Source organism: Taudactylus pleione, unplaced genomic scaffold, assembly GCF_031769625.1.
Source record: "Taudactylus pleione unplaced genomic scaffold, aTauple2 ptg000113l, whole genome shotgun sequence".
Lineage (NCBI taxonomy): Eukaryota > Metazoa > Chordata > Amphibia > Anura > Myobatrachidae > Taudactylus > Taudactylus pleione.
Window position 1 is genome coordinate 3,225,047 of NW_028284515.1, and position 14,550 is coordinate 3,239,596.

The 14,550-nt window shown below is 46.0% G+C and overlaps 1 protein-coding gene across 1 annotated transcript in view; it reads right to left on the reverse strand.

Moving 5' to 3' along the window:
- Nucleotides 1-9,041, reverse strand: part of ITPKA (inositol-trisphosphate 3-kinase A) — a 113,458-nt gene extending 104,417 nt beyond the window's left edge. Inside the window, exon 1 of the mRNA XM_088471293.1 lies at nt 8,396-9,041. Coding sequence (XP_088327419.1) covers nt 8,396-8,905 — 510 coding nt within the window. The 5' untranslated portion in view covers nt 8,906-9,041. The remainder of the gene's footprint in view (nt 1-8,395) is intronic.
- Nucleotides 9,042-14,550: the final 5,509 nt, after the last annotated feature.

A 14,550-nucleotide genomic window follows, 5' to 3' on the forward strand; every position in this document is an offset into this window, starting at 1 on the left:
TTCCACAATTGCACAAGTTCTCTAACTATTTCCACGTTCATGTAGCCACAAAGGACATTGGTACAGTACAATAGCAATACAGTGAGTATAATGAAAGTGGGTGACGGTGGACAGATTGTCTGTAAGCAATACGTGACACCTAATCTCACAAGAAGAGACACACATTAGGACATGCTTCATCACTGTTCATTCTTCCCCACAGATTAGTCCAGCATTAAAGCGACTCATTCACTTCTCTACTCTCTACAATCGATCTTCTGCCCCCAACACTGCACTGCAGCGCCATCACAAAAGTGATCAATGATCTACTAACAACAAAGTCAAGGGGGCACTTATCCTTCTAGGCTTCTCTCCCTTTTCAAGACCAGTAATAATCCTCCTCTCTGGCCCACCATTCAGTCTACTGCCCTACGTGACACAGTTCTTTCCCGGTACATTTCCTATCAAACAGTTCCATCAGTGGGGTCAATTCAATTAGGTGCAAGTTGCTCTTACAATGGTGTAGAAACGATGGCAACGAAGCGGAACTCACCCCCCTCATGTTCCGATCTCGCCCCAGACGCACTGATTTTTCTCTGCAGTCCAATTGAGCTGAAAACAAAAAACAGCGTGTATGGCGCTACTGTGACAGTGGAACTCACCCCCCTCAGGGCCCAATCTTGCTGATTTTTGTACGCAGTCCTATCGGGCTGCAAACAAATATAGAGTATGGAGCTACCGTAAGTGCGGCATATAGCCGCCAGTGCATCATAGTTGCGCCTAATTGAATTGAGCCAATTGTCTCTACCTCTGGGATATCTAATACCCCTATGTTTGAGTCCCACACACTATATTCTCATCACTATGATTGTATTACTGTATATGTGTTGATTGTATTACTGTATATGTGTATGTGTTCTTTACTTCTCTTGGGGAACTAATTTGCTTATTGGGCATCCAATTCAAAATCTATGTTGATGACACACAAATCTATGTCTTCTCCCCTGACCTCACTCCTTCACTACTTTCTCATATAGCAAACTGTCTATTTATGATCTAATATTACTTAATGTTCATACACAAGGCTCATCATTTCCCTGCTTCTAGAGTCACTACCGCCCAACAAATCTCCCTCACCTCTAACAATACTATAATTTCCTCAGTGACCCAAACTTGAAGTCTTGGTTTCACCCTTGACTCTAGGACAGAGTCTGCCTTATTCCTCACAACCAGTCACTCTCATAGTTCTGGTACGTATACTTTTAAAATATTACTAGAATGCAACTTTTTTAAATTCAAGATGCAACCAAAATGTACTCATCTCTCAGCTCAATTACTGCAACCCCTTGCTACTATAGTCTTCATTCTAGCACCCTGCACCTGTCACAACCCATGCAGTTCCTCTTTCCTGCCTGAGGTGTCACTGTCTGCTTTACTGCTTCTAGCACAAACACAGGAGGAGATGTAAGAAGCACAGAAGCGGTAGCAGCGCACGTTATGGGCGCTGATACCGATTCTCCCCGATGTATGATCCCCTGTCATTATCGACGCTGGTATCTACAAGATAGCAGTGCCAATCGGCAGGGAATGTATGAACGGATCAGATTGCCTGACCGTTCCGCCAGCTGTAGCTGTCGCTATTAACAGCTACAGCTTGGCGATGCCCTATCCCCACAGCAGGGACGGCGCTGTCCCTGCTGTGGCGGCTGCCGGCTCCTGGGCTGCACGTGGGATCTTGCAATACTTGCGAGATCCCGATCATGCTCAGTGGAGCCTGCCGGGACTGAGATACAGCGCATCAACAATAGGCTGATGCGCTGTGTACTCAGGCAGGGATCGCCGGAGGGGGGAGTTAACATTCCCCCGCTCCGGCCGATGAGATGTTCATACATCTCATCGGTAGTGCTTCCTGGTAAAGAGGTGAACCAGGAAGAGTTATAGCAGCATGTTAAGTGACAAGAAAGAGGAACTGCATGGGTTGTGACAGGTGCAGAGTGCTAGAATGAACACTACGCTCTGTAAATACCTAAACTGATTACCCATTCTTTCTATAACTTAATATAAGTGACTCCACCTCTAAAAAGCCCTCTACTTCTTTATTCATGTCTTTACCTCCTATCGAAAATACCCGCTCTCATTCCATCTTCGATCTGCCTCTGACCTGTGCTCGTCTTCATCTGAAAGCCACCCCCCAATATAGTCTACAACCAGACTCTCACACAGTCTTCAAATCTTTAGATGCTCTTTGAAAACAGTTACATTGCGGGTTGCTTCTAGGAGAGAACCACTTGGATGGGATAGCTATGAGAGAGACACACACTACAACCAGCCAGGCTACTTAGTCCTCAGAGGATGGGTTGTAAGGGACAATGCTGAAATTGATGGGTTGGAAAAGGAAGAGTCACAAGGGATGAAGTTGAAGGGTTGTAGAATTGTGAGGGACAAAGCCGAAACAGGCAAACACCTCCAGACTTTTTGAAGCACTAGGAGAGAACAGAATATCCAACTTCAAATAGTAATAGGAGTGAGCGTCTTATAAAGCTGCATACGATAAAGGTATGGGTCCTAAATGACTTGATCCTGAACAAGTGTGCGAATTGCAGTAAATGAAAAAGAATGTGCAGGCTCTGTAGCGAGCATTGCGGCAGGTCCTCATGTTTCAGTTGTGGGGCGGGAAGGGGGGCTAGAGGGGACTGACCTGGGCAGTAAACCTATGAAACTCACACAGCGGTTTTAGAGGTGAGCTCAGGGAGGACAGAAACCACCCGTGCAGCAGAGAAGCTGCCATCTGTAGCTGGTATTGCAGCGGACCCGCATACAATCACACCTATTTACCAAACATTAACTTTATCCTACCTAAGCTACTTATACTCTGATCCACCCTCAATTAGTTTTTTATCATCATCTTTGTTATCCTATGTAAATGCATTATTGCATTTACAGGTAATGTAGATGGTACTGTAACGATTATGTCAGAGACACCCTCAAGCAACAAGTGTGTTTTATCACATACAGACAGTTTTTATAGCAAGTCTTCAAATTTACATATAAGGAGGAACTTCACTGATGCTTGTAAGTCAATGAAAGGTAAATGAAAAAGTTAATGACAGCCACAGATTCAGCTAAAATGATAGTAACCAGTGCTCACTAAACAGCAGTGGAAAATCAATGCCCCATCTAGCTTATACCCCTTTTCCACCAAAATGCTGGGTCCAGCCTGGGTTATTGAACACGGGGCCTGATACAGACCCGCTCGCAAGCGGGTCGATGTTTGGCCACTGCGCATGCCGGAGCCGACTCCGACGTGCGCATGCACGAGACCCGGCTAGCAACGGGTGCACCGTCGCGATTGACAGCTTGCCCCATTTTGGAGGCGGACGGGGTGGCAGGCCAAACGGAAGCGTTCCCGAAGGAATGCCTGCCGTTTGGAGGCGGCCCCACTGACATCAGCTCACTGGGGCTTGTGGAAACGAGACCCTACCACAAGGGTCTCGTCGCAAGCCACGATGGTCGCTCGCAATAGCTGTGGGTGGCCTCCCACAGCTAAGCAAGCGGCCAGGAGGCCGCACAAAAAAACAACGCCCTGATTCAGAGCGAGCGCTCTTTCAGGGCGTCTGGCTCTGAATCAGGCCCACGGTTACAAGCTGCTTGAAACGCAGGGTCTAATTCAGCAATGCACATTAGTGCACTGCTGAATGCATATTCCCGATGCTCGTGAATCTGCGCGGGCGCCACGGGTCTGCGAGGCCGCTCGTAAACTGTCAGCAGACTGTCAGTGATTGACAGTCTGCTGCCTTGGGCGGGGAATGGGCAGCGAAGGCCTCCATTTCCTGAAACGGAGGCATGTCGCTGCCGTTGGGAGAGGAGGGAAGAGGCATCTCCGTTGGCTGACGGAGAATTCCTGGCCCCTTCCTCGCAGATGCGTGACCCCATGGGTCACCTTAGCTGGCCAATGGTCCGCAGAGTATCTGATGCTGCTTTGAACAACGCAGCTCGGATACGTAATGCAGCGTCCTGCTGCATTACCATATCAGAACAGACAGAATTGCTAAGCTGCTTGCGAGCTTAGCTATTCAGCTGAATCAGGGCCTCTGTTCATACCACAGGCTGGACCCGAATAAACTGCCAAGTCATGCCTTTGCAGGCGCTTGGAGATGACATCATCTCCAAGCGCCAGTATTCAGGCTCTCCGCTACTTTTAGCTTGACCCGACTGGATACCCCGGGTCATGCTACCAGGGTCGGTTTCCCGGGTAACACACCCGGGTTGACCTTTTCACATCAACCCTGGACCCGGCAATAACCCGAGTTACAAGTTTGGAGGAAAAGGGGTAGACTGTAATGGATACTACTTGGACCTTGTGTTTTTCTGTCTCTGCGTTAGCTCCAACCACTACCTACTGTAAATTCCATCTGCACCGTCCCATGCACAAATGTAATGTCACTTACATTACCAACATATTTACAGCATATTGCATTGCGTTCATGTCATCATTCCTTACATTTTAACACAAACTGTAATATAGTACTTTTGCTTTAACAAACAAATACAATATGCATAATTTTATTAACATATACCGTACACTACAAAGATTTATTTTTTGAAGACATAAATTATATATAATTATGTCCAATACATATATAAACCCAAACATATTGGCTTCAACTGTTAAAATTTATGAACCCAACCTACAGCACATCACACCAGCATGTAGAAGACGTGGAGACAGACGTACAGAGCAGCCCATGAGCTTGGGCATGAAAGTAATTGCTGATATCGAATGAGCGAATGTCCCCATAAGCAGCACTGGACTTGCTAGCCACAAGAAATCTGACCAACATCCGGATTCAGAATCGGACAGAGATTTGCAAAAAGGCGTCAATTTTGGTCTGCATGCAGTTTGCTAAAACTTGCTATTTGCGACCTTATATGGAGCCGCTTCCCACACAGAATCAGGGCTATTTACTCAAATAAACTAGCGGTTCAGCAGAGGTGCTCTGGAATCTAGCAGTGGTCAGTGGAATAATGGAGGAGGCTATGAACAGGATGCAGCTTGGAAGACTGCCGGAATAGATACCAATTAATGCACAGCAGGATATACATGTATGGAGGCCTTTGGAGGACAGTGGCAGGGTCGTATATTTACCCCTTGGACAGGATGGCACTCGCCAGGGGCATCGGCCAAGGGAGAGGCTGGCCCAACAGTGGTAACCAAGGCCAAGTAGTAGCATCACATAGTAGTCCAGACAGAACTACTTTCAGTTTACGGATCTCCTATCACCGTGCTGGGGTATCATGGGAGCTGTAGTCTGACCCGGGTGCTCAGCTGGGTGACGAAGGCCACAGCCTGGTGATTGAAGAGCTACAGTACAATACCCAGAGGCCTCCAGGCACCACAGTCCGCTGCTGTATGATACTGATGCCCGGCTTGCAGAGGGCTGGCTGAGGGAAACACCAGCTCCGGTCATCATACGGGGTAGACTGGAGACTGCAGGAGAAGGACATGGCTGAGGCCACTGAGGAGGGGAACAAAGGCGGCTTCCTGGTACCGACCCTATGAAGTGCTGTGACAGGATAATGGGGATTGATGGGATTGGGTGGTTGGTGTTTGCAGCTCTCTCATTGCAGGGCTGTATTGCTCCCCATATATGTATTATAGCCCCCTCCTCACTGACTGCTGCTACCTCCTGAGGGGCTTTATTCCTCCCCATGCAGGTACTATACAGCCCATCTCCACCTCTCCTCAGTGACTGCTGTTCTATCCTGGGGGTCTTTATTCCTCAAAAGAACGGAGTAAAGAAGACTCTTGTTTGGTAGTACACAATTTTGGGAGTGGTCCTGGCACAACTATTAGCACGCTAGATCTGCGTGGTTATCATCTAGCCGGTAATTATTTAGTCTAAAGTGATAAATATTTCCAGAGACGGTAGCTATTATAATTTCCAGCGGTGCTCCCCTTGAGTTAGAAGACTATACAACAAAAGAACGGAGAAAAGACGACTCTTGTTTGGTCTTTATTCCTGCCCATGTAGGCATTATACCCCCCCCCCTTCCCCCTCACTGAGTGATGCTCCCTCCTAGGGGCTTTATTCTTCTATGTGGCGTAACATGTATAATGGGTACTACTGTGTGGCGTAACGTGTATAAGGGGTACTACAGTGTGGCTTTATGCGAATAAGGGATACTATTGTGTGGTGTAATGTGAAGAGACACTACTGTGTGGTGTAATATAAATAAGGGACCCTACTATGCCGTATATTGTGAGTAAGAGGCACTACTGTGTGGTGTAATATAAATAAGGGCACTACTATGCGGTGTACTGTGAGTAAGACACTTCTGTGTGGTGTAATATAAATAAGGGACACTACTGTGCGATGTACTGTGAGTAAGGGGCACTACTGTGTAGTGTAATATAGGGACACTACTATGCGGTGTACTGTGAGTAAGAGACACTACTGTGTGGTGTAATATAAATAAGGGACACTACTATGCGGTATACTGTAAGAAGCACTACTGTGTGGTGTAATAGAAATAAAGGACACTACTATGTGGTGTACTGTGAGTAAGAGGCACTACTGTGTGGTGTAATATAAATAAGGGACACTAATATGTGGTGTACTGTGAGTAAGAGACACTACTGTGTGGTGTAAAATAGGGACACTACTATGCGGTGTACTGTGAGTAAGGGACACTACTGTGTGGTGTAATATAAATAAGGGACACTATTGTGCGGTGTACTGTGAGTAAGAGGCACTACTGTGTGGTGTAATATAAATAAGGGACCCTACTATGTGGTGTACTGTGAGTAAGAGGCACTACTGTGTGGCATGATTTCAATTGGTGGTACTATTGTTTGGCTATGTCCCTGCCGAACGAGATCACACACCTTTTTCACAGCGCACGGACCCTATTTACAATATGGGGGTGCCAGTCCCTTACTTTGCCAAGGGAGCTCGGACCCCTAGATACACACCTGGACAGTAGCACAATTTAAATGTAGCCAGAGGCAACTCATGTTATCACGTTGCCCCACAGTGGAATTCTATGCCCACAAATCTCCGAGGATGCTGGGACAACCGGGATTCATAGAATTCATCCCACTATTGGGAAATCCAATTGCCATGGTGACCAGTATTTGTCAAGCACTGGCATAGAGATACACCAGGTAAAAATAAAAAAAATAAAAAATGTTTTTACAGAATGAGACATTTAAATGAGCTGAAAGAGGTTCCTTAGTTTATGGGACACAGTGATTGTTATGCAAAGGGTATGAGAAATGATTTCAATCAGATACCAGAAGAGTCTGAAGTGAAGTGCACATGAAAGCGTAAGTAGAAACTACAAAAGTACACCTATTACTTGGCCAATATGTAATAATGGGGGCTGCAATGTCCCATTACTTTCTTGAAATAAGCAACTGTAAAAACAAAAAAAAAGTAGGGTGACTGTATTTTAAGAGAAACACAGTAAGATTAAAATCAAGGAGGGACTAATGTGAGCACAGATAGTCCTGTGAAATGAAAATATTACTGTTCCTTAATCCTGATGCTGTACACAGTAATGTGGACAGACTATTCCCCATTTTGGTGTTTTATAAAACACCAAAAGCAGATAAATACAGTGCAGCTATGATTGTGCAGTTTCATAGTGTTCACAATTGCTCCAATTAAAAAACATACCATGTATGGTTAGCAAATGACCCTCACTAGAAGCATATTTTATATAGGGGGGAGATGTATCAAAGCTTGGAGAGATAAGTACCAACCAATCAGGTCCTAACTGTCATTTTACAGGCTGTATTTTAAAAATGACAGAAGCGGATTGGTTGGTACTTTACCTTTCTCCAAGCTTTGATACATATACTGGGTTACATAGGATGTCAAATACAGGATCTGGGAAAGATATGCAATCACTGACATCAACAGTTAAAAAACACAAAAAAGCAGCAGTAACTTTATTAGGCACATTAGTTAAATGCATCCTCAGGTATGCCCAGCTGAGGCCTGGCTAGCCATGTTCTAACATTAACGACCAGCTAGCCATCACAAATGCTAGGGACTGTTATGCCCTGTTCTATGTGCCACTCACTGTTATGCCCTGTGTGCCAGTCACTTATGCCCTGACCTGTGTGCCACTCAATGTTATGCTCTGTGTGCCAGTCACTGTTATCCCTGACCTGTGTGCCAGTCACTATTACACCCTGACCTGTGTGCCAGTCATTATTACGCTCTGCCCTGTGTGCCAGTCACTTATGCCCTGACCTGTGTGCCACTCAATATTATGCTCTGTGTGCCAATCACTGTTATGCCCTGACCTGTGTGCCAGTCATATTCTGTAATGCCAGTCTACAGACAGACAATCTGAGTGGCACCTGGTCAGTGACCCTTGCAGCAAGTGGTGGAAGTGGCTGACTCACCAGGCTCTGCTCCTCGCTGTGCTCCAGGTCCACGTTCCCCTGGCTCTTACTCTCCGAGTCGCTGAGCAGATCATCCTCCGAGTCCTCCAGCGCAGAAGAGGAGCCGGTGGAGGACAGGGACGTGCTGGAGCCTGTGATCCGCCGGTGGGCTAGTTTCAGCAAGCCATCGCTCCTCATCCCGTTCCAGCCGGGTAGATCTATCAGCACGGCGGCCGGGCTAGGGGGCGGCTGCTCCTCGGAACTTGTCACCAAGAGTTGGGGGATAACAACGTGGTTCTGCGGTGGCTCCCAGCTCCCTCTCCGCTGCTCCTCTGAGACCTCCCCATTGCTCCTGTGCCAGCTCCCGCTCCCCATCCGCCTTCTCCGCCTCGGCTCCCTCTCCCCGTCCCGCTCTGCCGAGCACCTGGCTTCAAAGTACAGCCTCAGCTCCCCCACACTCAGCCGCTTCCTACCGCTGCTGCCTATAGTCGGAGAGGTCGGGGGCTCCCCTGGATCCCCCGTATGGTTCATTCCAATGCTGCTCGTTACTCTGTAGGAATCACCCAAAGCGTGGCGTCATGGGGGTGACTGGGGACAGCATGCTACTGATGGGCTCTGTCATAGAGAGAGCTTAGTGCGAGGCTGCTGCTCCTGTCACAGCAGTGTGAGGGCGGCTGACTGAGGTGTAATGACTGCTACAACTCTGCTGCTCCTCACTTCCTCCTTCTCAACCTGGGACTCGTGTGTGGGAGGACAGCTAGGGTTTGTCTAGGGTTTTCTTTTTCTTTTTCTTTTATTGTTGTGCGTTTGTTGACACTACTAGACAGGTTTTACAACTCACTCTCTCATGTCTAGTTACAGTAAAGGTGCCAGTTATACTTCGTAATGATCCGCTCAACCAAGGAATGCTATAGATATTGTCTGATCACATAAAAGTGGATAGATTTTTTTTTTCTATTATCAGAGTTGGCTGGGACAGCCCTCTGGCAGCATAAACTGGTAACAGATTTTAGTAGCGTGACCCTTAATACTACGCTGGGCCTCAGGAGTACTAGTGTTAAGTGCTGGGGGCCTGATTCAGCAAGGATCGCAACTGCTAATATGCACGCAATCGTCCGATTGTTGAGTTCCGCGCGTACCGGCCACTGCGATCGGGACTGCGATTGCAGAGACCACGCAGAGTGATTAACAGAAAGTGCCGTTTGGGGGTGGTGATGTGGGTGTGGTCGGCGAAACGCAGACGTGCCAGTTCGTTGCAACGCCGTTGGAAGGGGCGTGCATAAGTTATCCACTGCAATGCCTTACGCAGCCTGAGTACTCATAGCGTGCAACGAGGTTAGCAATTTTTAAGTAAGGTCAGAGCTTGTGTAAGTGTGCGTGAGGCTGCGATGGTACCGATGGTTTCGCAGTCTTGCTAAACATGGATGAGTGTAAGGTAAAGTGGGCATCCTTATGTTGTGCTGCAGTGGAATAGCGATCTCATTGGATTAGCATACTATCGCAGTGCAATTGCATGCATAATCGCTATTGCATTCGCAGTTGCGATCCTTGCTGAATCAGACCCTGAGTTGTGCAGCAGGTGTGTGAGTGCTGGTAAGTTCACACTTGAGGCAACTTAACCAGGTCTCACGTTTATTTAGGCGGCTTGAACTCAGGGTTAAACAAGTACAAGGCAGTTTCTGTGCTGGATGCAGCCTGGGGCGATAAGGGTACGCTAGGCATTGCAGTGCGCCAAATGATGACAGCGCCTATGCTTCTGGCGGTACAGCAGTATGCTTCTAGTGTTATGTGGTAGTGGCACACTATGGGGGCCTTAATGGCACTAATGTTGCTGAGAGTCTCTGCACATCCACGCGGAGGTTAAAGATGCACTGTAAAGGCGTTCATGCACAGTAGCGCATGTCAGAGGTCAGTCCGCCGGCTCATCTAAACGAATGGAGGCAGTGCAGAGCGCTCCTCATCCATCATTTTAAGGCGGTTTTAATTAGGTGGAATATATGTGGAATTAAACGTACATGGTCAACATTTCATGCAGAGTTATTTGGGATAAAAACTGCAGAATATGAGCAGTGCTTTGAAAGCCTGTGCAAAGTATGTGAAAGGTTCAAAGTAAAGTTTTTAATATAATGTCAAGGTCACATGTTTGTAACCCTAAGGAACCAATGCACTATTCAAATGTTAATTGCTAGAATGTTTTTGATTAACCTGCATGGAAATCAAGACTCAAACATGTTCATGGGCCTGTCTGTCTCCTACTAGGACTCTAATGCCGCATATCCACTAGCAGACCAAAAAACGACTGCACGATTACAACATTGTAATCGTGCAGTCGTTTCACAGTCTGTGCTGTGCCTACACTGAACAAGCGTCGTTCAGTGTAGGAACCCTCCATCATCTGTGAACATGCCCAATCTGTTGTTATCGACAGATTGACCGGCATATTCACCAGATGATTGATGTCGGAAGCAACCAGCGGGAGCGCGCATCGCTGGTCATTTCCAACAAAAGTGCACGATTACTGAGCGATTGCACAATTACGATGTCGTAATTGTGCAATCGCTCAGTAATATCGTCATGTGGATGTTCGCCTTCAGAAGATATATGGAGGGGTCCAAACAATCAGTCAAATTTTAAAAATATTTATAATTGTATTTTTATTTCAGAAGTAACCTCACAGAAAGTATATATGTTTACTGCATAGCAGTCTACTAGCAAAAGATGCTTTATTTACTGTTATACAATTGTTTTACTGTGTATTTGGATAATATACCCTCTGTTAGATACTAAGTATTGTGCTGTGCTTTGTGAGATCAATGTATTTATTAACAAGAGCTGTAACAAAATGGTCTGCTTTAAATGTATTACCTGTGTTTGGACGACTAAGCCTATTTAAAGTATTGAAGGAGTGTGGAAGGCCAGCCCTCTGATGAAGTCCTTGTTGACAATGGAGCCGAAGTGGAACCAGATGCTTAAATCAGATTCGAACCGAAGGTAACCGCAACGGAGCCAGAGTGGAACCAGACTGGGACCTGAGGTAACAGCAACAGAGCTGGAATGGGACTATAGGTTTGAATGGGTCTGGTATCGGTGATAGCAATAACAGAACCAGAATGGGACCGGAGGCTTGAACCAGACTAGGACCAGTGATGGCAATAACAGATCCAGAATTGAACTTGAGGCTTGAAACAGGCTGGGACAAGTGATAGCATAACAGAACCGGAGTGGTACCACAAGCTTAAACTAGGTTGGGACCGGTGATTGTAGCAGCTTGAACACAGGCTGGTCAGGTGCAGACTGGAGTATGGACACAGCAGAGAACTGGGTAGCAGATGAAGCGGCAGGAGCTTGCAGGAATCTAGCAGACAGCAGCACAGGTTCATGCTGCGGATAGGAGATGGTACATACACACTTGTGAGTGAGGATACAGAGAGGTAATGAACCACATTATTCCAACTATGTGCTAGTGGCAGGTGCAGTTTTAAATACGGCGCTCTTGCAAGGGGTAGGGGAAGGTGGTCATGTGAGCACAGCAGACAGGTAGAAACTGGATACTAGCACTTATGTGATCAGAGTTAACATGGCTGCGCAAATGACCCTCAGGAATGGAGTGACAATGATCTGGGATGGAGTGACCCAGCTTGATGAAGCATCGCTGGACAGGATAAGTATGACTAATTCCCAGTTTTGTGACAATTTTTTTGCGTTGATAGGTTCATTCTGGCGGCTGCAGCCTAGTTGTCTCCTCCTGGGCTTATTTACATGAAGCACTTGTGTTTACTATTTTACAGTGACTTCCAACATATATACCTGTCATGTCACTGGGGTTTTCTAGCTTCAGATCAGGACCCTTGGAATTGTGGTTAAGAGAAAAGCAGAAGCTTGAGGCCTTGATAAAGCTTTTTCTCATTTAGACCAGTTCTTCTAATGGCTGTATGGATATTATGAATGCAGTATGATGAATACCCGGAATGGAGTGCCAGAAGCACAATGGATATTGCATACCTGTGGTACAGCAGTGACAGGCTGTAGGTGTGACAACAGTAAAGTGCTGGTGATAGTCTGTAAGAGATGTAGATACTTATGGCTGCATACTGCAGAGTAGAATTTAGATGAATGCATCGGTGTATAATGAGACACACCCGACTTCCCCCACCGGTAATGAGATGAATGCAGACTGAATAAGCTGCAGGGTGCAAAAGTAAACAAGGGTAGTTGGTAATTGCAGACAGATACTGATGAACTTTGGAAATGCAGATAGTAAACTGGAACAGAAGCTGGAAGCCACTGCAGCCAGGAGTCAGGATATCACTCTCATGAAGAAGAGTGTTGTTCTGGCAATGAACATGCCAGCAGTTGAGGTTTAAATATGGTGCTCCCAGAGCCTATTGGCCAGACAGGTCATGTGAACATGGCTGTAGGAATTTGGTAGGCCCATGTAGTCAAATGAACAAATCCAAGATGGTGGCAGCCATGCTCCGTCTCCACAGGTACTACCAGAGGGTATTTGTCAGGCCAACATGGAGATGTGCCTGCCAAGGTCTCAGGAATACACAAGAAAATATATTGGAAACCGAACTGAAAAATATTCTGCTACAATAGTGTAAATAATATATCTCTAAAAAAACCCTATGAGGACTACAAAAATGACAAAATATTCCCAAAGCTGATCTTAAGATCTCAATCTACTAGATCTATATTATTGGTAAGTTCGTGGTGCTCCCCAGAGTCTGTTTATGACACATAAACCAAGTAGAGGGAGAAAAAAAGAAAGACTCTTTGTGGGGGCACACAATAGGTGTAGAGTATTGGCCTAGATGGCCTGTTAAAAATTAAGTTTTATTATGTATTATTAAAAACATGAACAACTGTATATAAACAAAAAAGACAAACAGTGTATTGTGCATATAAAGGGAGAACTTATGTTCACTCCCACATCCATACGCACTAGCAAACTGTGTGCTTAAGTCTGTTTTGGTGCATGCGCAGTTGCCAATGTCATTCTTTGGTGCATGTGCAGTATGCTGAAATCCACGAGATCTTGCCACGTGTGTCCGACTAAGAATCAATCCCAGTGTCTGCTGCTGGTGAAGGTAAGTCAAGGCTAGGGCTGGCTGTGATGGAAATCTTGATTCATGGCATAAAGAGACATGATTTGAAGGGATTCTTGGTTGGCATATAAGGGCATGAGCATATAAAGGGAGATCCACTAGTAGACTTGTCCCTGAAAGATCAAAAGATCTTCACAAATCATTCATCAATTCCTGATGATCGTTATCGTTCATGTGCATGAACGATTTGTAAGCGATTGCACAAAGCGACCAAAGACCGTAGACCAACGATTTTCAAAGCAGTTGTTAATAAAAGTGGGCTGAAATATTTATTGAAATCTATATATGTTGGTCGTTGGTCATTCCGACTTTGAAAACGTGCACCAATGCATGAACGATGAAACGATAGCGATGTCCAATAATGACTAATTGACAGGCAAAACAGGACGACGCAAACGACCGGTGGGATCGCGCATCGCTGGTCGTTTGGGGCATTTTACTGCATGATTTGTGGACGATTTCCAAGCGATTGAACGATAACGACAGTCGTTATCGCTCAATCGCTAGGTTTAATCGCCTAGTGGATGGGCAGCTTAAGTTGCCATCTCCTGGGGTAAACAGTTATACTTGTCATGCAGCAGTCTAGTTGTAGTACAACAGTCCAGATTTTGTTTCTATGGGGGAATACCCCAAAGTGGGTATAGCTGTGATATTCTGAGAGATGTTAATTTTGTGCATGCAATGCAGTACACAGATACATTGGCACTGTTTGTACAGCGCATAGCGTACAATGAGAAGCATGGATGTGTTGGCACTATGGGTACAACGAGTAGCGTCAATACGATACACAAATGTGATGGCACTGTGGGAACAGCGCATAGCATCCAATTAGATGCACGGATGTGTTGGCACTGTAGGATGAGTGCAATGAGAGGTACGGATGTTTAGAAAAAGGGGGATGAAGGTAGCGCTAGCGCTTATCCTAATAGGTTGCTGCTTATGGAGGAAAGGATCGGGGATCACCTTCCCTAATACATATATGTAAGAAAAAGAATTCTCTGGCGCCTCCTATAGGTCCCGTATATGGCAAAAAGTGATAATCACAAAATAGATAATAAAACAAATAGT